The 23,608-nt window shown below is 43.6% G+C and overlaps 1 protein-coding gene across 1 annotated transcript in view; it reads right to left on the reverse strand.

The window, feature by feature from the left end:
- The window catches only part of CHCHD3 (coiled-coil-helix-coiled-coil-helix domain containing 3), a 332,794-nt gene that overhangs the window by 115,946 nt on the left and 193,240 nt on the right, over positions 1-23,608 (reverse strand). Inside the window, exons 5-6 of the mRNA XM_006887200.1 lie at positions 11,139-11,153; positions 10,085-10,168 (exon numbers count right to left, since the gene is read on the reverse strand). Of these exons, the coding sequence (XP_006887262.1) occupies positions 10,085-10,168; positions 11,139-11,153 (99 nt within the window). The remainder of the gene's footprint in view (positions 1-10,084; positions 10,169-11,138; positions 11,154-23,608) is intronic.

Raw genomic sequence — 23,608 nt, forward strand, 5'->3', positions numbered from 1 at the left:
CCCTCTTTCTCAGTCTCCCCCAAGCCCGATGTCAGTCCTGAACAAACAGTCTTGAAGAAGGTGTTGTCAGGGTGTTCCTTAGAGGTAAGGATGGTGACACCTCATCTCACATACTCCAAGCATGTTGACAGGAAAGTACATGTCAAGTCAGTCCCTGGAGAAGGACGTTATACTGGGAAAGGAGAGAGTCGGCAAAGGAGAGGAAGATCCTCGAGGGGCTGGAACGATATGGCCACTGTAACGACGGACTTGAACAAAGCAGGAAATGGGCAGAGGAGGCAGGACTAGGCACAGTTCAGAGCTGCTGTAAATAGGGCTCAATGGGGGAGAAGTGGCTGGGAAGCACATAACAACAACTAGTTAATGCTTCTCGTCAAGATTATTTGTAAATGTTTTCATGACCATATGTATTCTAGCTTTTAAACTGAAGCTAATGTGTCCAACAAAACATAAATCTTCACAGAGACACAGCTGTCCTATGGTCTAACATGAAAATGAGACTGAAGAGCACTTTCTAATACCAGCAGTGCAATTTCCGTGAAAACTGTCCACATTCACATATTTTGGTTTTCAATCAGTAAAGCAGAGAAATAAACACTGACTAGTCTGCCTAAATGAAGTACATTAGCAATTTATAAATAAGCAAACTATCAAGAAGCAAGACAATAGCCAATTTTCAAATTCGGTGCAAAGAAAAAAAAAATCAAGGGATTCAGCCCATTTACGTCTCAAACCATGACACCGCTGATCTCACTAGTATGAGTAAGGGGGAAACCCAGCCCAAGACCTCTAGCGCCAAGAAGAAATTGTCAGGAGCGAAGCGAGTCCTTTTGGAGCCTGGTGCCTGTGTGAGGAAGCTGCTCAACACAGGAGAGGCTGACACCCAGAGATCCTCCAGGAGCAGCAGGTGTATGAGGAACAGGCACCTTTCCCAGCACCCACGGGCTGGCACCCTGAACTGGACTCTAGCCTCCTAAACTGTAAGAGATTAAATGTGTGCTTGTTAAAACAACAACAACAACAACAACAAAAAACCCCTCACCAAAAATCTCAAACCAAGGCTTCAAACTAGTCCAAATCTGTTCAGCTATAGCCAATGCAGCAAAACTGGAACAAACCTGCATTTATAAAATGTTAGTGCACCAAAACAGAACTGGAATCGGCAAAGAAGTACAGGTCGGAGTCTTAGATTGAGAGATACAGAAAAGGAGAAGCAAGTCTTTTCAGGGATTAGATTACTGCCAGGAGGGTGCGACACCTTGTAATAGCGCTGAGCTCTGAGCCGGGCACTGTGCTTTATGACTCTGCTGGTCCAGCTTTGGTTGCCATGCAAAATACCATCTTTATTTTTTTAGGAGGCGGTTTAGGTTTCTAGCAGGGCATCGGGCCCTCTTTGTCTTCTGGTGACTGACTGCTCCAGTATACCCATATTTGACACATTTTCATCCATTCCAGTTTCGCTTTCTCAGCTGTTGTTTTTGGTAGATTCCGCCAAGCTGGAACTGACTCTTAGCTGAGCGTCCCGTGGGTTTTCAGAGGCAGTAAATCACACAGGAGAGGACTGCTCACCTGTCTCTTGCGAAGCAGCTGTGGATTCGAACTGCCTGCCTTTGGGTTGGCAGCACAACTCCTTGCTACTGATCAGAAAGAACCAGCTCAAATCCTGTCTCAAATGCAGGATGCCTTTTCAGCTTTTTAAAAATGGGTATTAATAAAAGAGCCCAACGAATGGAAAATAATACCAAACCCAATGCTGTTCAGTCAATTCCAACTCACAGCCACCTTGCTATGAGGACAGGATAGCTTGTCTCATAAGGTTTTCAATGCTGTATGTGATCTTTACAGCAGAGGACTCTCACATCTTCCTTCTATAATGTGGCTGCTGCATACAAATCACCAATCTTCCAGTTAGCTGCCAAGTGTTTTAATCACTGTGCTACTCCAACAACGTGGAGAAGAGAAAGGGAATATCAACTGGTTTTCACATAAAGCTGTCTACCTCCAATAAAATATTCAGACTCTTTAAATGTAGAATTAATTCCCCTAGGACTGCAAGGTGTTTTGCTTCCAACACTGTCTTTGTATGTTCAAGGGATAGACTGTTTTTAAAAACTGTCATGGTAAACAGGACCTAATTACTTTATTGTGCAGCCTTTCAAAGGGTAAAGGAAAAGTGAAGAGTCAGAGAACCCACGCAGCCCATATTGTTGGCATCTTGGCACTTACAATCATTACAAGGGCAAACATACACACACAAAAACGCAATACTGGGCTTTAAAGCTGAATTGTATATTATCTCCTCCTCAGAGCCCTGGGGCTATCACTGCAAAGCACAGTGGTCCATTCTAAGCTCTGAATAGAGAAAAGGAAGAGATCATTAAATTATAATTTCCATGCACAATCGGTACAAGTATTTCCTACCAACAGGATTAATATGAAAGCCAGATCCCAGCATAAAGCTGCTCAGCAGAGAGGATGGCAGTTCAGTGTCTTGTAAATTTGATTTCACTGAAAGCTCTGACACATCATAATAGTGAAATCCTATTTACTGTAGCAAGCTGGCTGGATAATGCTATTTAATACCTGGTGTACTGTGTGGCGTCAGCTCCCAGCTTTGTACTCCATGCTCTCATCTTACCTGAAGGTTAATACTTCCTGACAGCCTACATGGTAAATAGAGCCCCAAATTAAGTGCTGATCCCGTGATTTGCAAAATCTTCCCTCCAAACTTAGCCGTGGAATCACTGGTTCCACGAAATGGGATCAATGAAAGGGTGCATTCTGAAGAGAGGTCACTCCAGGGGGGGGGAAAAAAAAGTAAGCCTCCTATCCCTAAAGCCAGATTTGAAAAGCATTTCAAGGTTTCCATTCCCATTAGAAAACTCCGAGGGTTAATACAAAAGCCAACCTGTCTGGAGGACCCCTTGAATAATGAATTAAGGAGAAGATCCCTATAATACTAAGATACTATTATTGATTTCTCCCCCGGAGAATTAAGTGGTGAAGGAGGAGGGGAAAGAGCCTATCCTTCTTGCTACTTTTGGAATATTTGTAAAAAAGCAACCAAGAGTTAAAAATATTTCCGTTTTCAAAGCTCAATCACAAATATAACTCTCAACGACATGAACAAAAGAAATGGTGACACTGGGCTTTTTTTTTTCTTCACCTAACAATTAACATCTAAGTGTGCTTATTTGAACTAACAGTACTTGTTAATGATAAAAACTGCGAGCAATTCAAGGTACATGCTCCAGGCAGCGTTGCGGAAACATCTGTCACTAGGGATGGTATTTCAGTTAAACTCGATTCTGCTACCTAACTCCCTGACTGTCCAAAAGGGTCTACACTTGCCTGTCAGAGACTCCATGCTCTGCTACAGTTCTCGGTGACTGCAGAAGCCACAGGGAATCAGACCGAATTTCAACATGAATGAGGAAGAGAGTCCAAAAACTGCACGTGTCAAAGGAACAATCCATCTCTCTACCACAAACTGGTAGAGCACATCCAGGCATATCTACCTGAAGGTTGCACTTGCAACTGTTATGTTTTCTCTATCACGTTGCATGAACAAAGCACACATCGCCCTTCAGCCTCCATGAGTGATCTTTATGTATGACTCACAAAAAGCACTTTGGGGAAAATGTCAAAGGGATTTTTTTTTTAATCCTCTAAGTTTATTAAGTTACCTCCCTAGCCTGGGAGACGATTGTGTTCTAGTATCTCAGGTGTCTGCGGTCTGCCCTGAGATTCTGCCTCGTATGAATCCTCTGCGAAGGCTGAGCCAGCTTCTCTCACGGAGATATTTTTACAGTGACAGACTTCATCTGGTAGAAAGAATACAGTCGTTTCCTCCCATAAGGAGCACCGCGCTGACAATACCCTGTTCTGTTGTCATGTCTCTTTACCATCACTGTGGGCATCCTTCTTCCACTCAGCTTGGCACAGAGGCGCACAGAACTGAAGGGACTAATTGACAAAGGAGTAGTCAAGAAATCACAGAGCCAATTAATCAAACAGATGAGTCGGGGCTTCACGATGCAATGGCCAGGCGCCCCACCTGCAACAGAGGAGAAGCTTCTGGAAAACGCTCACCTGATGGACGTGTGGCCTTACCATTTAATTAGTGACTCTCCACAGGTGACCAACGGGTAGTGTACTTTTCTTCCTAATGACAATTATTTCTTCCCTGTTCTTTGTGTGCTGCTCTTTTTACCCAGCTTGTACGATTCCTTCTCCCTCTTAATTATGGAGTTTACTGCAGTTTGTCTGCAAATAGGTGCTGAATCAAGAGGAGCCTAGGCAGCAAGCAAGACCTGCCATGCTGCCCTGTGGATGGGGGTGCTGACCTAACTCTCCCTGTACCCTCACTTTCTCCAGCCACCCCGGTTTTGAGAATTCTTTTGGAGAACTGTGTCAAGCTGCACCATTCGTGTGAAAGCCAAGAGCAAAACTGGATTCAGTAAAGCAAATCAATACAAGTTCCTAATTGTGAAGTTACACATGCAAGATCAGACACCCTCGTCATCACAGAACTCAAGGCTTCAGAGACGGGGCCTTCACCCTACCGAGGGCTCCGGGAGATCTGGACTTCACTGTCTTCTACCACTGGGGAAGTCCATCCCCTCGCTTCCCTTCCCAGTGAGGCTAACAGGACGAGGGGGACAATATGCATTTTCCTGAAGATCACACAGGGCAATCCAGACACTCATGAAAGAATCATTGAAGCCGTTCCTTTTTCTTCTAGGAGATGAAAAGAAAAACAATGGGAATGTGTGAAGAAATGAATGGACAGCTCAAAAAATTTAAGACCGGCTGCACAGCCACAAATCTCCTACTTCAAAGTCCAGGCAGCACAAGGAGATAGTAAATTAACTCTTTGAATGTCATGCCCTGGTTGCTAGGAAATAAGACTTTATTGATTTCCTTTTAGCCAAATAACCCCTGGATGCGCCAAATCCTGGGGACAAAATGATGCATTGTGAATGCTGAACACTTGCGGGTATGAGTCAGCATTAATCAAATGATAACATCAGGACCTCAAAAGTTCTACAAGAAACCAGAGCAAGCTGCTGTACCACCCCAAGAACTAACAAGACCTGGGCAGAACTTCACGTCTCAAGCACAGGGCCGATGGGGATTAACTCCGGACAATACCGGGCAGCAGTGGACGGCACAGATTTGTGACCTGGTCCAAACACACACCTGTTGGGATTTGGCTGTGAGTTTTTAACAAGCTGCTGTAAGCCTTAGGATCACCCTCTAAACCACCGAGTCGACAGACTTACAAGGTTGTTTTCAGATAGAGCAAGTGTCCAGTGTGCAGTGAGGGAGCGCTGGTGGCTCAATGATAAGAAGCTATGCTGTCAATCCAAAGGCATACAGTTCGAATTCACCAGCGTTTTGAGGGAGGAAGATGCAAAAACCCTCTGGAGGCCGGCTACATGTCTATTCCGACTCAACGGCTTAGAACAATAGTGGGTGATGCATCCAGTACAATAACGGCAATTACTGTGATGATGTACACATATTTTAACAGTACACAAACATTAGCAACACATTACACTTAAAATTTTTTCAGGAGATTGATTTAAGTCATTTAAATGATTAGGAAGAAGGTGAAAAATCTATGTTTAAGATATTATAACCTAATTGTTACAGTAACACTATGGGATTGATTTTGAGAATCTACACTTCATCCAATACAGAAGGCTATGTGTGAGCTGTGGAAGATCCAGAAAGAAAAAGAAATGACCTCTGTCCTCAAGGAGTTTATAAGACAAACAGAGATAGCTAATCCTAATTCCCAAAGAAGAAATGGTGGCAGCAGGAAGAGTGTAAAACATTGTGGAGAAGGCCCTGGGGGAACTAGACAAAGACTCCTTAAAATGCTCAAGACCTGCTCTCTGAACGCTGCCCAGAGGCTGCTCTCACCACACCAACAATCAGGGATTAGTGCTCTCCACGTCTCTCTCAATTAAGCAAACACCTCAATGTGACACTTAAAATGTTCTTAAGAGATTAAAAGTTTACTTCACCTCTATGTCAAGGCTGCTGGATAGGCTGGTAACATCTGAGTGACTACGAAATAAGGACGCATAAAACTTTTCAAACGGCTTTGACCTTCTTTCCTGGTAAAGAATTCCTGCTTCTGACTAATGGTTCTGAGAAGAGTGAGGTCAGTCCAGTTAAATTATACTGATTAGCCATCACCAGTCAGTGGAAGCAGGGAATTAGCTCCGGCTCCTGGTGGACTCATCAATAGGACTCTCTGGGAGGAGACAGCTCAAATCACACGTTGGCACGGCCTCACTGAAGAACAGTCTACAGAAATGGATCCAAGAGGCAAAGCTGTATTCTTGAATTGAATGTGCTTCACATGATTAGTGGGCTGTGGTTTATCTTCTCAAAAGAGGTCAGTCCCAAACCAGTGAAGATGGGTGGTTCATGGAAGGAGTCATCAAAAAAGGAGTAATGTATATGTATATAACAATTCTATGTGTTAACCTAGCTGCTGGGCAGCTGGTAAGGTTATTTTGGACACCACCTTGCCATGATTCTGCATGTTTACTGATGTCCCCTCCACTCAATGGCATTCGGCGAGGCACATGCTTTACAGGGTCATTATTTCATTTAGTTACAACAGAGGAAGACGTTGTTATGTAGGAAGCAATGCTGGAAGTTCTCTGCAGCACTGAAGAGATGTGCTTTCGGAAGAAGATATGTGTTTGAACTTAACAGGGCAGCCACAGTTACACAGTACAGGAGGCATTCAGTAAATGTTATTTTCCCCTTATATTCTATGTCATTGGAGTCAACCATTTAGCATCATGTAGTACAGGATATGTGCATAAATCCTAACAGAAATGGTTGGATATCATACTTTTCACTGTCTCCATCGCTTAAGAGAAAACCTGGTTACCTATTTTTTTTTTTTTTTTGCACTAAGCCTTGAAAATACCTCATCATTACAGACGCAAATGCCTTTCAAATATTAGTTCCTGGATGAAATCCAACCGGACCAAATTCAATTTAGGTACTTTAGGAATGGCAGTAATAAAAACGGGCCTCAGTGGAAACGGGCAGCCGACTCTGAGAAGCAGCAGAACAGGCACTTCTGTGCCTGGCAGTATCTTGTGCACAAAGGACGGTAAGCAGATTTCCCTTAATGGCAGTTGTGTCCATGTGTCCACGTCGTCCCCATTTTCAAAGGCCTTTTATACACATCAACTGATCGGGTCTCCTCAATAACCCATCCTTATGAGCAAAGAATATGCTGCTATGACCTCTTTGGGATGAAGAACCAGAGAACAAAGGAAAGAAGATGAATGGCCAACGTCTAGATGGCCACATCACGCCTTCTGCATCCAAGCCCCGTGTTCGAGTACACCGTGCTATTAAACATGGCGCTAGGATGTACTAACTGAGCCCAGTGGGATTACGTCATTGCACGATGCTTCTGAGCTCAGTGGTGAGACCAGCATTTGGATAAGATGCCTCAGCAACAACTCTCCAGCCTGACCTTCAAAGATGAAGAGACAGTATGATTGCAGCGTACGGCACTAATCCCAGTGATTTGATCTGCAGCAGAGTGTACTCATCTATCTCCTACTACATGTGCTATCTCCTGCCAGAAACAACAGCTTCCTGGCTGAGCAGACCAGCTTAATCTGCCAACAGCAAACCATCCCCTTCCTTTGCGCTAATCGCGTGATGTCTAATGAGATTGGTGGCTGATAGAAAGAGGTGAATATTCTTCTATGCTTGTCTTCACTCTTTGTGCAGTGATCGTTGGAGAATTTTTAAAAGGCACCCAACACAGTACTGCTACATATGGAAATGGCAAAGGAGATGATCATCGGGTGGGGAATAAAGCAAGTATTGGGCAAATCACCTCAGAGAATTTAGTGCCATTCATTTATCAGTTTAACATTTGCTAATGGTCAGCCATGACCATTTTCAAGGTAGAAAAAGAACAGCTGCAACTGATGAATACTCAGCACTGAAAACCACTTTGTGGTCCTAAGGTGAGAGGAGGTATCTGACAAATAACTCATTTGACAAACTAATAAAGTGGCACCATGGAATCCTCCTCTTATAACTGAGGAAGATACCCTAAGTCATATAGCAGGTAAATGTTATGCAGCGATGGTGCCTGGGCCACAAAGCAGGGGTCTTGCAGCCAGCTCACGTGCCAATCCTAGCCTACCGTCTGTCCCTGTACAGCCCTCTCACTAAGAATAACTTTTTACATTTTTTAAAAATGGTTGGGAAAATATCAAAAGAAGACTACTTTGTGACATGCGAAAATGATATAAAATTAAAATTTCAGTGGCCGTAAACTGGAAGCCTGCCACGCTCACTCATTTGCATATCATCTTCGTCGGCTTTCATGTTAAAAGCAGACTAGTGGTGGAGAGTCTGTGTGGCCTGAAAAGCCTAACACACTTTTATTCTTTGGTCCTTCATCCAAAAGAAAAAAGAGATGCCTGCTTCCCTGTGGTCCTAACCTTCACGCCACATAGCGATGGACAGCTCTACATGGGTTTCTTAAGAGGTAAATGAAGCAAATCTAGACTCAAACTCCTGATCTCCTCCATCATCTCCGTTGTGATCTAGAATGTGCGTTTCTTCCTATGGGGAGAAAACAAAATCTAACCTTCTCCTTCCTTGCAAACGAAGGAGATCTTCGCATCTATCTTTTCCTTCAAACTGACGTTCAAAGCCATTAACAGATCCATCAGCTCAACCTCTGAAATGTACAACCAACATGTCATCACGTCCACTGCTGCCTTCTGGGCCCACGCTATGACCACCTCTCTTCGTCACTACTGCCGCGACCTCTTACCAGTCTCTAGCTTGAGCACTTGCCCACCTCCTGAATGCTCTTTCCCTTGCAAGCCCTCTGGCCTCTCCAACAGCAATCTAAGCACATCTTTGACCTTTGGGCTCTGACACTTGTTAGCTCCACATCACTGGCTGGGACTTGGCTCTGCACACAACCGCCCCATCTTGGCCCTGGGATTCCATTTCCCAGAGCACCAAGATTGGCATCCAATACATGTGCTGACTCTTCAATGCATTTAATCAATTCAATAAGCAGGTGTTAGTTCATTTTGATCACTTCTCTGTCTCTGGCACTAGCCCAGGCTTGGTATATCTCAGGTAATTAAGTAGAATTCTGCCGAATGAAAGTTTAGCTTATTTCAAGAAACCCCTAGTGAGGCTTTAGTGAGACACTGAAGAAACCCTTCAGGCAATGGCAAGCAGAAACAGGCCAACAGCCATTTAACAGGGATAACTGTGGTCAGTGGTTTCATGGTACATTTCTCATGGTTTTCTACTTTTTTAAAAAATATTCTAAACAAATCTTTTTTTCTTTTCAGGGATGATTCCAATCAAAAGGTAGAGAAAGCTAGCTGTGTATCCTCATAGTCTACATAGGAAATTATTGTAGACACCAAATCCACTCCATCAATGGCGCTCCTAGGCAGGTGTTCACACCCTATTACACCCAGTCACTTTTTCTTTCCCATCACTCTTCTCCACATCTCTGTTGGATTCCAGGACATGTGGTCCATCTTAACTAGAGGTACGGCACCTATCACTTGACCATATGCTCTCCACTCAATGGCCTGTGTTCAGCCTCTCTCTACCACTCTTTAGAGGGATAATCAGTTCTCAGCCACAAATGGCCAGGAAACGGAGCTTTTTCGTGACAATGTACCCTTTCCTTCCCGACAACGTCTAAGCATGAACTCATTAAGGTTAATCAGTGTCTCAGAGTTAAGAAAAGCACTCTACTCCTTGACCTGGAGGCAATGCAGTTTCTACACGTTTAAGGAAAAACAGGTGGTGAGCTCCCAAGTGGCAAAATGCATCAAGGAATCAGGAGCACAGACACAACAAAATTTACCAAAGAGCAAACCACATTCTCTGAAAGCACGACACGCCTGCTTGGCTTCTTCACTTCCTGGCCACGTGCGAACGAAGCAAGGCAGTTACTGTACTAATTTGTTGAGCTTTAAATAATATAAAGTTGTGAATGTGGTAACAGCAAAGATTCGAGGACAAGAAAGTGCCGTACCCTCTCCTCCAGTCTCGCCAGCTGCTCCTTGTAGAACTCATCCTGTTTCTTGATCAGCCGATCTTTCTCTTCCAGCTGCTTAGCCTAAAAAAAGAAAGGAGCAAAAATACTGTATCGAGAAAGAGCAGCAACAGCAAAGTCAAAGTCAAGTATAAATCACATTAGAAATGAGCTCTAGAGCTGACGGGGTTTGCTATTAGGCCTCTGCTATAGAAATGCATTAATAAGATGATGATTGCTGCTTTTGACCGTAAAGAATGAGTCGCCACTGTTTTGCCTTCCTGTAACAGCTGTGTCCTACTTTGTCCAAATAAATTTTGGGATTTCAGAATACAGAATACCACAGACCATTTCATTTAACTTCTCTCTCAAGGGGTAATTTCCAGGACTCCTGTTTTGCAAGCTAAAACTTCTGAGTTCATACCTGTGCTTATTAACCTTTTCACTGGAACAAGAATAGGATTCTAGAACATTCTATACAAAACCTCAATGATTTGAGGACCTTGACATTATCCAGTGAAATCTGCTTACAAAGCCACATACTATTCTATTTCCTATTTTTGTGTGCTTGCTTTTTATCATGCACTAGTAACTGTCTTCGGGGAGGAGAACTGGGTAAAAAGCCTGCTACAATCTTCTAGGTGATGAATTAATAAACTACTGGTTAGCCCACTTATAAGTGATCATATTTTTTTTTAAGTAATTCTGATTCTTGGAAAAAAGAATGAAGATAGTTATTTAAGAATGTTTCTCACAATTAGTAAAAAGTCCTTTCTCAAACTGTCGTTTCTCAACTACCCTGTTAACCTGACTCCCTCTCTGAAGACAGGGACCTTTCTACATGAGCTAAGTTTAAAAAGTCATGAACCCAGGACAGGTTGCTAGGGGAATGTGGAATTCATGCCTAACTAGGGATTTTAAGACTCAAGCAAACAGAATTAACCCACAAATGCAGAGCCATGCAGGAGCCCTGGGAGAGTCGAGTTTTATGTATGAGGCGAGGCTGGTGGCCGAGGAGAACCCACTCAACACCCAACAAGGCTTTGGGACTTACTTTGTCTTCAATCTCCTGCTGCATGTAAAAACAGACAGACAGACAGACAGACAGACAATTAGTAATACAAACACTGCTCCTTCCTAATACCCCAGAGAAATTGGATAAATATCCATCCAAGAGCAAACCAAAAAAGGCAATATAGGTAAAACCACGAGAGCGTGTTTGAGTTCGGACAATCTAAAATGTTACCAGTGCTACTATAGTCTGAACATAAGAGTTCAAGAGACAGTTCATGAGATTTGAAATCATATGGACATACAGGACCAAACGTAAAACCAAGATTAGACAAAAATGCATATTCATGTTTAAGCTAAAATCTACAGTTTGGGATTTTAGGCAGTGAAAGCCTTACTACTTTTTCAGTAATGGGGGTGGGGGGAGACAAAGGGAGCTAAATCTTTTGGACAAACAAAACTGAAGGAAACATACATGAATGTACACTCCAGAAGGAGCAGCCCTGGTGCTTCAGTGATTACGGTGCTTGGTGTGGAAACCGAGCGATTGATTTAAATCCACCACCAGCAGTTTGGCAGCAAAAGGGTAAGGCGGTTTGTGCCCGTAGAGACTGTTGTTGTTATTGGCCATCAAGTGAGAATGGACTCCTAGCTGGCTCTCTGACAGGGCTGCAGAGGCTTTAACTCGACTGCATGGCAGGAGAAGGCTGTCTTTCTCTCACGGAGCAGCTCACTGATTCGAATCTCTTGCTTTGGGGCAGGGTTGCAGAGGCTGTAACTCAACTGCATGGCAGGAAATGGCCATCTTTCTCTCGCCACAAGAGCTCTCTTCCATATAGATTCATGCCTTCAACATCGTATGGGGCACTCTGTCCTCCAGGGCGGCTATAAATCAGAACCAGTGGTTTGTGTTTGTTTTCCTATGAGACTGTACAGAGGTAACTTGTGGTTGCGATGATGCTGAAGACTGTGACACTGATGCATCAAATGTGAAAATGGTTACCCATGGTGGACAGTGTTTTGTGGAGCTTCCAGACTAAAGCTTGGAAGCAGGGGTAGCATCTACTTCTGAAATAGCTTGCCTCCGGAAACTCTATGAACTTGGAGAAACGATGAAAGTTATACAACTGTTCAGGTCTTTCATTCATAGGGTCGCTATGCGTCATCTATGACTCAACGGCACTTAACAACAACAACATGATTAAAAGAGAAAAGGCTTTTGACATCAACAGACACACATACAAAGAAAAACAGGGAAATAATGAACGTACAAGAAACTCTATTTAAAAAAACACACACACAGCGCCACATATTGTAAAAGACAAAAGCGAAAGCAATTGACAAACTGAAACATTTAACTTTAATGTTATTAAAACAGACTCTAAAAAAATAAGCCAACACTTACAAAAGGAAAAATATACGAATGATAATGATTAGCAATTCACAAAAGAAACACAAATATCAATCACACACATGAAAAAAAGTCCAAGTACAGGAGAAATTTTCAAAAAAAAAGGTAAATGAAAATAATAAGATTCCATTATTCAGCTATCAAACTGACAAAAATATAAAATCCTAATACAATATTGGCAAGGATACAAGAACACAGGCTCTCCTTTGCATGGCTGGTTGGAATGGAAATTAGTAATTTAATAAAACCCCAAAAGCTCATTTTCACAAACTGTAGCAAATCTTGACAACTGTCCACATGCTTGGAAACGTAGAAACACTAATGATGACAGTCTCCAAAGATGTTCATTACAGGTTTGTTTAGAATCACAAAGAAACACAAACCAATTCAACAGTTAACATAAAATACTGCTGTGCAGTTATATATGTAGCTATTAAAATTATCTGATGATAGTGACAGACAGCAATTTTTAAAAATGGACTATAAACATTAAGAATATATGTATGCGTGTTTATATTAGGTAGGACACAGGAGGTCAGAGAAACATTCAGCAAATATAAACAAGGCTTATAAGCCTCTGAACATCTTCTAGCCCATCATTTTTGCCTCTTAATAGTTTCCAAATTTAAAATAAATTTATTTTATAGTCAAGGGGCAAAAGGATGAAACTAGTTAGTATTTTGTAATGGTGGTTATACAACTGCAAGTATCTGTCAAAACTCACAAAACAGTATACTAAAAAGCCTGAATTTAAATGTACATAAGCTTAGGAGTGGCATCCACTTCCTAAACAACTTGCCTCCAGAAACTCTATGAACTTTGATAAATGTCGATAGTTGCAGAGGGGCTTCAGGCCTTTTTTTCATTGGGTCGCTATGAGTCCTGCTTGACTCGAAGGCCATCATCAACAACAACAACAACAAGTTTTAAAAAAATCCCAAAGAGAATGCAAGCCTTCCAAAAACTATGAAAACAATTGTACTTACTACATGAGAGTAAGTATATTTATTAATTTTTAGTTAATTTTACTGCCAAGAACTTACACTCAATTCTAAGACATATTAAGACCTGTACACCATTATCATCATCTGAAAAACTGACCTAAAAAAACCTCTCGTGTGATTTACAATGTCTGAAAGCTCAATGGAGGGTCGGCAAGAGTCAGTTCTGACTCAACAGCACACAGTAACAACAATAACGTTATTTAAAGAAACAAAAACCTGGGAGTATTACTAGTTGTGTGAAGAAGGTATGGTCCAAGAATAGGAGGTTGATAATAAAAGACTTTGGTCCAAACTTATAATCAAATATTAAATAGTATCAACAAAGATTGGGGGTTCAAATGGCAACATCAACTGGAAAGATCAGGTGGGCACTTTATAGGGCAGTGAGCTGGTATCAGCTGGGAAGGAAGACTCACAGAAGGAGAGAAGGTAGCTCACAACTTGAAGAACACAATCGTTGTCAATGAACTGCACTTTCTGAAATGGCTGATTTGTTTCTGAAATGTTTGTTTTGTCCACTTTCAAAAACAATAAAAGTTTAACATCAAGAAAGAAATCATCTGTGAGGGCTATGCTCCTTTAGAGACCAAATGGTCAACAATTTCTTTAAAATAAATATGAGAATATAAGGGAGCAGGAGAAACAGATTCATCAGAATGGCGCCACCAGACTGGGAATATGAAGACTTTTAGACATCTAAAGACCATCACCAATGTCAGTGAACGACTTCCTTGTGTAGAAATTATTGTAAACTGCTGTGTAGATCATAACAGAAAACACAATAAACAAATAATTTTAAAAAAATGTTTTGATACAATAATGAAAAATCTCAAAATATTAGACGGGGGGAAAAGTAGGTTACAAACCAGCACTGTCTACTTAAGTTCCAGGAGAAGAGCACTGAATACCCACAGGCTGTCAAAGGAACATACGGATACATCCTGGGGAAGGTGCAGCCAGACTGCTCCCTGGAGGCACAGATGGTGAGGTTTTGTCTCACACACTTCGGGCATGTTGTTAAGAGGAGTCAGTCCTTTGAGAGGGACATGATGTTTGGGAAGGTCAGTGTGAGAGAGGAAGACATGCAACCAGATGGAGTGACCCGGTGATAGTACTAATGGGCTCAAGCGTGTTAGAGACGGAGAGGATGGGACAGCACAGGACAGAATTCAGGTCTGTTCTTCAGAGGGCTGGGCGGAGGCACTCAAGTGAGTTCTCCTAAATATGTGGAGAAGAGCAACGCCAGAGGACAGGGATAGGAAAAGTCTCGTGTGTGGTTGTGAAGGGATGGGGAAATAACAGTATAAAGTATTCCAAACCAACCAAAAAGACTGCAGAGCCCATTGTAAACCACAGGGCCCCTGTACCAGCTGTGTTCCTACCAGGAAAGCGCCCATCCGCTTGCTAGTGGATTAGCACTAACCACCTTCAAGTCAGCAGAGCACGAAGCTGAGCAGACGACACCGGAGTTCAGCACATCCCAGCCCCACCTCCCTGAGAATGCAGAGTACTCAGCCAAGGCTATCAATCTTGATGGGAACAGACATCTTTCTCCAGCTGGGTAACGAGTAGATTCCAACAGGTGACCACTGCACCTTGAGAGATCTTCATGATAGAGCTGAACATCTTCTCTTATTTGGACTATTTTCTCTTTTCTTTTTTGGTGGACAATTTTTATAATCAGAAAAATAATTTGGAGCTGCTAATATACCTTTTATTATCGGCATATTTGCTATGAGTTACAGTTGACCTGATGGCTCCTAACAAAAACATGAGAGAACAGTAATATGATATAAGATCTAACAGAGAGTAGGCTATTTAGTAATATATTATTGTTGCTGTTAAGTGCCGTTGAGTCACAAGCGACTCCTAGCGACCCTACGAATCAAAGTCCTAGACATCTCCTGTACAACTTTCGCCCTTTCTTCATAGGGTTTCCAGAGGCAAGCCATTACGGAAGTGGATGCCAGTCCTGCTTCCAAGCTTGTTTTAATCAGGGAGCTCCACCAAACACTGTCCACCACAGTCACCCACCTTTGGCTTGGGAGCATGGCTTTCAGTCCGCTAGGTCAACTGCTCGCTCTCTCTTTCTCTCTATGCTATTGTTGGTGGTGTTGTAGTTAAGTGTCGTTGAGTCGCAGGCGTCTCCTTGCGACCCTGTGAACGAGAGTCCTGGACACCTCCTGTGTAACTTTCGTCCTTTCTCCAGGTTCACACAGTTTCCAGAGGCACGCTATTATGGAAGTGGATGCCACTCCTGCTTCCAAGCTTGTTAAGAACCAAAAAAATACCTGTTTCAACTTGAATAGTTACTCATAGCATGGACCTGCTAAAACCATAATTACTTGGTTCCCTCTGCCATTCATAGCCTATTTTCTCACCTTGAACCTCAAGCACTGGTACTAAACAATATTTAGTTTGTTCACATAGTTACACAGTGATACTAAGTAAATGCAGAAAGTAATGGAGGCTCAATTACTGGTGACCTGGGAAGTAACTAAGGGTTGGGATCCACAGCTATCTGTCCATGGTGTGGGTCCATGGAGGACATGGCACCTGCCCCCTGATTTAAAGGTAAACAGGTGACTGATGTGTAAACGGGGATACATCAAGGCTTCCCCATTGTCTAACTGATAGCCCTTGAAAACTTTCAAAGTAGCACAGCAAGAGGTCACTGATGGACACTAAAACCCCAAGGGCGAGCTACTTCCAAAGTCCTGAGAAGGCCACACTCCAGGCCAACCCGGCGAATCTCTCCCCTGACTGTAACCAGAATCAATAGTTGGAGATCCGCTGGGGAAACTAACAAAGCAGGCCCCATGGCTGCAGCACGGTGGTGGCACATGGCTTTGTGGCCTTAATGTGCTGCTAGGAGCCCCAGTCACACAATACGAATCCTCAACCTTAAATGAGCCTAGACCACGCTGACTGAGCTAATGGCAGTGGCGGATGGGAAGTCACACTCGGCCGCAAAAAGGCAGTAAACCGAGCACAGGCAATAAAACCTGGCTGTGTAACTCTAACAGACTCAAAATCAGAGTAATTGAACAAGCAGAAACAAAGAGAATTATGACACGGGAAAGGCCATCGTATTTATACTCAAATAAGTAGCAAATACACTATTTATTGTTTCAATAGAACAGTTACTAAAAAAAAAAAATGGAACATAAAACCCTCGCTTTCCTGTTTGCTCTTTCTCCCTCTAAAAGAAATGCGGGTTGCTTAGCTTGCAGACCCTGTACATGGGACCACATGACAGCTCTTGAAAATGAGCCAGAATAGGCTTAAATGATCATTTTTGCTAAAGGAGGAAGTCCCATAAGGAAGAGAATAAGGAAATCAAGGTTTAAGAAATCCAACGCAGAAACACTTTGATGGTTTCGATTAGTGTTTGTGGTTAGGTTAAAAATGAAGTGTGTGTCTGAAGCGATGTCTTTAACGATGTGACTCTCTTCTGAAAGGACCTGAAGGTGCTTCCAACACAGACTAACACAGGGTCAGCAGAGAACAGGGGAGCTGGGGCGAGGACACGCTATGCTGAGAGTAACTCTACCTTCTGGTGGGCACACACAGGGAAGTCTTTGTAGTGCAAACTCCTTGGCATGGTGGCTCCGCTGTCCTGGGCTCCTGGGGACACAGGGCGCTGGGCAGGGCCCTGGCAGTGGGAACCCAGTGACATCACAGCCATTTAGCTCACAGGTGGCATTGTTACTTCATCTGTCAAGTGAGAAAAGCTTCTGTGCCATCAGATTATGGGCAGAGTTTAAAATGACACTTCTGAATCTCAGTGTTGTAAAAGCTAAAGGCAGCAAATAAAGCAGGTGCCTACTTAATTTTCCATTGGGTGATACCATGAAGTCACAGATTAATAGGACTATAAAAAGGTAATAACGCTATGTTGTTGTTGACTGCCTTCGAGCTGAGCATGACTCACTGCAATCCTATGAACAAAAGGCCTGAAGCCCCTCAACAAACTATCCACATTTATCAAAGTTCATCAAGTTTCTAGAGGCAAGTTATTTAGGAAGTGGATGCCACTCCTGCTTCCAAATAATGCTATAAATAAATCTAAACATGAAATCCAAATACCTGCATTTTCATTAATTCTTAAATTTGTACTAAATCAGAAACATAAAATGAACTGGGGCAGATTTCATTTTTACACTGATGGACTGTCAATGGGGGGAAAATATCTGTATTTCTATCTGAAAGGTGCTCTTCATCGCGCACCTTCTCATTTGCTAACTGAAAGGTCAGTGGTTTGAACCCACCAGCTACTCTATGGGAGGAAGAGGAGTTTGTGCTCCTGTAAAGACAGCAGCCCAGTCTGCTCTGTCCTGAGGCTTGCTGTGAGTTCAGAGGTGACGTGGCATCATGGCTTTGGCCTCAAGGTTGCACTTGCTCATGCTCTCTCTTCTCTCTCGCTCTCTCACAGCTCAGATGGGTACATTAAGTAGATGAGAGCAGGGCAAAGAATTCTATTCCTTGTCAAAACACCTAAGAAGCATAACCTATAGGATTTGCTGGCATAAAACAAAGAGAAGGAACTGAAATGCCAAAGGAGGCTGAACCATAAACGTATAAGGTAATATCAAGTATAGAAGCTGTAGAGCATCACCACCGTGAATACCATTTAGTTCTAACAAAGTAATTAAAAGTAGCTGAACACCAGCCTTTAGTTATAAATGAGAAAATGCATGTGGTTCACTAAGTCTTTATGCCAAGTATCATTTATAAACAAAGAACTACATACTTAGCACACTGTTTTCTAAATAACATCGGTAGGTAGGGTGACTTGGCAACTTAAATTATGCCCAAACTACTAACATATTTATCACACTTTCCAATGTCTGGTTTGAGTTGTTGCATGAGGCACCTGAAACGGCAAACACGAATTGTCCTCCAAGACAGTAAGGTTCAATGAGGAGGAATGGACGTCGCCCGCTCTTTCAACAGACTTCTCACAGTCCTGACCACAAACCCAAGCCCCTCCATCTGAACGACTCAATTCGACCTTCTCTGGTCTTTTCCCCTCCAAGGGTTTGCAGAAGCCTGGTCTAGTTCATGGTCTTTTCCCCTCCAAGGGTTTGCAGAAGCCTGGTCTAGTTCATGGTCTTTTCCCCTCCAAGGGTTTGCAGAAGCCTGGTCTAGTTCATGGTCTTTTCCCCTCCAAGGGATAGCAGAAGCCTGGTCTAGTTCATGGTGACAGTAACGGGGACAGTGTGCCCTCTGCCATGCTCTGGCACACTGCCTTCCTCTCCTGAAAGAGCAAAGCTGGGTCACAGAGATGCTCCTGAAGTTAAAATGGGAACAATCATGAGAGAATAGAGAAGGTTATTATATATAATTTCTAGATATATAAAGGTTATTATACATAATTTTATATATTTTACATAACATCATTATATAATAGAGAAAAACGAAGAAGACTGCGCATTTCTAGAGCAGAAAGCTTTGTGGAACCCGCCGCTTCCACCCCAGGAATTCTCTCTCTCATTACATTTGTGCACATCAAGGACCTTGATAAAAAGACAAAAAGTACTAAATGAAATCAGAAACTATCTTAGGAACTTTCTCTTTTAGTTTTAGAAGTAAACACTCTGCTTACTTCTCTCCTTTATTAGGACGCCCGCCTGGTGAGGGGATGGGGACGTGATTTCCCTCTCGCTCTGCTGCTCACTTGACCTTGAAGTGTCCCACCCCTGCTCCCTACTCGGTGCTCCTTCCTGCAGGTCATTTTGACCACATGCTGCTCGTGCCCCGCCCACTGTTATGCCTTAAGAGAATCTTGTACTGTGTCTCTCACAGCACCTGTTTTTTAACTTGGCTTTGTATTGCTGTGTTGTTGTTATGTGCCGTCGAGTCGTTTCCAACTCATAGCAACCCTATGCACAACAGCCCTAAACCCTGCTCTATCCTGCACCAACCAGTTTCGCTTGTGATGACGTTTTCTTGCAACAGTGCTTTGCTGGAATACATATGCACCGCCTCTGACACACCCATCCTGATTACCCCAGTCACCGAATCAATCCATCTCATAGAGGGTCTTCCCCTCCTGCGCTGTCCCTCCACCCTCCCAAGCATGATGTCCCTCTCCAAGGACCCGTCCCTCCTGGCAACATGTCCAAAGTATGTCAGACGAATCTGATGGATAGTGAAGAACAAGGAAGACTCTTTAAGATCCAAGGTGCATCTGACATAAACCGTGGCATAACGCTTCATATGCCTGTGAGCTGGACAACGAATGAGGGAGACTAAAGAAGATCCGATGCCTCTGACACGTAGCGCTGACTATCCCGCGGACTGCCAGAAGAACAAACAGACTCAACCTGGAAGAAGTGGAGTCGGAAGGCTCGTTGGCAGCCACTTCAGCTTTCATGCTGTGGGAATGTTATCGAGAGGGACCAGTCCCTGGATAAAGACACCATGGCTGGTAACGGTGAGGGTTTACCTCAAGAGAGATGGACTGAGAGAGCAGCTCCGTCAGGGGCTGAGACAGCAACGACTGTGAGGGTGACACAGGATGGTGCAAGGCTTTGTTCTCTTGTACACTGCCAGCTTGTCACTATGAGTCACAACCAACTCGAGGGCACCTAATAATAACTGTTCATGTACCAGTTATCTGTGTCCTCGACTGTAAGCTCTTCGAAGACTGGAAAAGAATTTTATTGATCTCTGCCTGTATCTTTGGCTAAATTTAGTCTGTATTTTCACAAGAGGAACACACAGGACAAAGTGGCTGAACGGAAATGAATTGTACGGAGGCGAAGAGTCTGTAAGCAGACACAGCTTCTGGTAGGCCAGTCTGTCATCAGGCCTCTAACGTGCGGCACATACGCTGTGATACGGCATCTGCACGGTACTTCAGTAAAGGAGGAGCCAGGTAAGGCCAGCGTGCACTTGAGAACACATGGCCCTGGAGTGATCAAGTGTCTCACTGGTCAAAATTCAGAGGCGCCGATAGTAAGAGATGTCTTTCCCCATGTATTGATCAGCAACGATGCTTTGCTAATTATGCAATGAAAGTTGCCAATGAAATTTAATTACTGGAAATGGTCCATTCACTAATATGGTAAATGTTAAATTTAAGTTCTTGTCAAAAAAATAAAAGTTATCAAAAAGATCCAAGAGTTGTTCCTGCTGTTAGAACACACTAAGAGAACACATTAAGCCTGAAGCTTTAGTGCTGGTGACAGTGCCTCAGGCCTGGTCTCCAAAATATTCTGTACCCAGTCACTGGTTCAAGGCAAGTTCTCTCATCCTCAGCCGTACTGGTCATTTGGGTCTGGTGATTGTTGGCTGTGAGAGACTGGACATTAGCGGTGGAGGCAGCTATTCTGTTTGGTGATGTTTATCCAAGAGGCCAGAAGCAGCCGCTCCCAAAGATGTGACAACCGAAAATGCCTTAGACATTGCCACCTGTCCCCACTCAAGGCCAAGGTGACTCACAGCTGAACCTCCAGCAGGTGTCTGAAGGCTGTAAATGGCACAAAGGAGATGAGCCACCTTTCCCTGTTAGAGAAGCTGGTGGAATCCGACTGGGAGGTGTCACCTTTGGGTGCGCAGGTCAAATCACCACACACCACACACCCCAGCAGAGAGAGAAGGACTGACTGCTCATCAGAGGCCCACTCTCAGAAGTCCAGTCTGTCGCAAGTGACCCTTTCATGCAAATAAAACATTTCAGAGAAAACAGACTGGGACTTGCTTGAGTTTTAATCTACTGATATATGAATTATTTCGTACCTGCATACTAAGAATTTTTTACTTGATAATAAGGTCTGTACTTTGTGCTGTAACAGGTGGTAGGCTCAATTATCATGGCATTGTTAATCTGCTCAAATGCATGTGAAAGATGTGCAAAGAATAAGACAGACTGAAAAAGAATGAAGGCTCTTGAAGTATATGGTGTTGGCAAATAGACCATGGACTAACCGAATAACAAATCTGTTTGGAGGAAGGGTAGTCACACAGGTTCACAATGTGAGGACGACTGCTCACCTGTGGCTCCATTCTGCTTAGTGACAGAAACATATGGGCAGAACCAGGCATCACGCCTTCAAGACAACACTCATCAAATTCAGCAACTAGACACGAAGCAAATAAAGTGTTAGATGACCAGGTTGGCTCAGAGCCATATGAATCTTGTGTGCCCGAATTATTAGTACATTTAACAACCTCAGAGATTACAATGGAAGAAGAGAAGGGGGAGAAAGAGCCACAAGGAATAAAAGTGCTGCTGGGTGACGAGAGGGGCTGAGCACATGAAGAGGCTTTTATCAAGTTCAGCTGCAGGAGACAGGTGTCAACTGGCTGAAGGCTCCCATCCACATCAGTGCAGGGTGGCCTCAGTGGTCACCCCAGCTGGAGTGCACAGAAGACATAGAACGTAGGTGCCATGACAGGGGAATGTGTCTATCTCCTTATTCCACGTTGTGTGAAAGAAAACTTCCATTTCGAGGCATTTATATAGAAAATCTTGGTTTTCCATGGAGATCACCAATCTCAGAAGCCCTCCAGCAGATAAATGCTCCATAGATGGTCCACTCTGTGGTGCCGGTATCACTGACCTGGCAAATAAACTGGACAACACCACGGAGCAAATAACCGCTCAACTTCCGAGTTCCTTTATTTGTTAACCTGTTATTTGTTCAACTTGAATTTAATGTCTGCATGATTGGCACCAGTTGGCCAGAGCCTCTCTCTTCTGTCACAATCTGTGCCTCCTGCAGAGCTGGGAAAACACCCAGAGGTCATCTCGCTCCTCCCACAGGAGGTCAGGGAGGCGGACCAGTTGGCTGCGGGAATGCTCAGGAGTCTGTTTAAGGACGCTGGCCCTGCGAGCAACAACGCAAAGTCCACACCCTGACTCATTATTTCCAACTCTGTCTTGGCTTTGGGGCGGGGGGAGGGGGGGAAATCTTTAAAATGAATCAAATCTTCGTTCAGACTGTATTATTTCATGTTGGTTTTGTTGTTAGCCATTGAGTTGACCACAACTCCTCAAACAGCTAAAGCAGAATTCTTAAAGATGTTTCAGATCTACTGATTACTACACAGGCACACTTGGCAATATGTTGAGTTTGGTTCCAGACCAGCACAACAAAGCCATTATCAGGATAAAGTGAGTCACAGAAATCATCTGGTCTCCCAGTGCACAGGAAAGCTGTGGTCCTGTTAAGTTGTGGTCTATTAAGTGTGCAACAGGATTTTAAGAAAGTCTGAAATATCGCCACCGTCACCACAATGTGACACACAGACACGAGGTGAGCTCCTGCTGGTGGAAGAATGGTGTGGGGACACCTGGCAGATGCAGGCTGGTTGCACACCTTCGACCTATACAGCTTGTGGCTCCCGGCTCCTTTCCAGCTGGTTCCCTCATGAAGAGGGCTCTGAAAGGCTCTATTGTACAGCTACCATGTCATCTGATGTTTAATTCCCACAAGACAAAAACAGCAACACCAACAATGTAGACCTTGACCTTCAGGTTCCAGTTCAAACAGATGTAGACTAGTAAACCAAGAAAAAGGCTGCATCGGCCTGGATGTACCAACTCCCTCGAGGACGGCTTCCAGTCTTCATACCAGGAGGCAAATATCCCACTAGATTTTTTCAATTATCCTTTGATTCTGAGGTTCTGTGCTGTAGGGAAGCAACAAAAGAGGCAGCAGACAATCAAGGCTTGGCTTCCAGCTCGGCTGTTCACTTAGGATGCTGGGGAAGTTACTAGAACTTTTTCAGGCCCGTTTCCTTATTCATAAAGGAATGGACTGGACAGTGCCTACGATCTCCCTGAACGCGTACGTTTTACACATTACACTCACCACACTTTGCTTCCATCACTTGTTATGCAGTTCCGCTATAGTTAGGCCTGGGGACATCCAATGAATGTGTATGTTCTGCTGCCAAACTGCCGGAATGCTACAAGCACACACTAACCACACTGAACAGTGACCATATGTGTGACACCTGGATGTCAGGGCACGCACCGTACACACACTGCATGGTGCCAGGCCAGTGACACTCCCTCCCTGCCTGGCTTGGCCCTGCTGGTGGGTCTGCAATGACTGGAGACATGATGGCGTCTTAGTGTTTGAT

This window comes from Elephantulus edwardii, unplaced genomic scaffold, assembly GCF_000299155.1.
Source record: "Elephantulus edwardii isolate Elephantulus edwardi_28Jun2011 unplaced genomic scaffold, EleEdw1.0 scaffold00055, whole genome shotgun sequence".
NCBI lineage: Eukaryota > Metazoa > Chordata > Mammalia > Macroscelidea > Macroscelididae > Elephantulus > Elephantulus edwardii.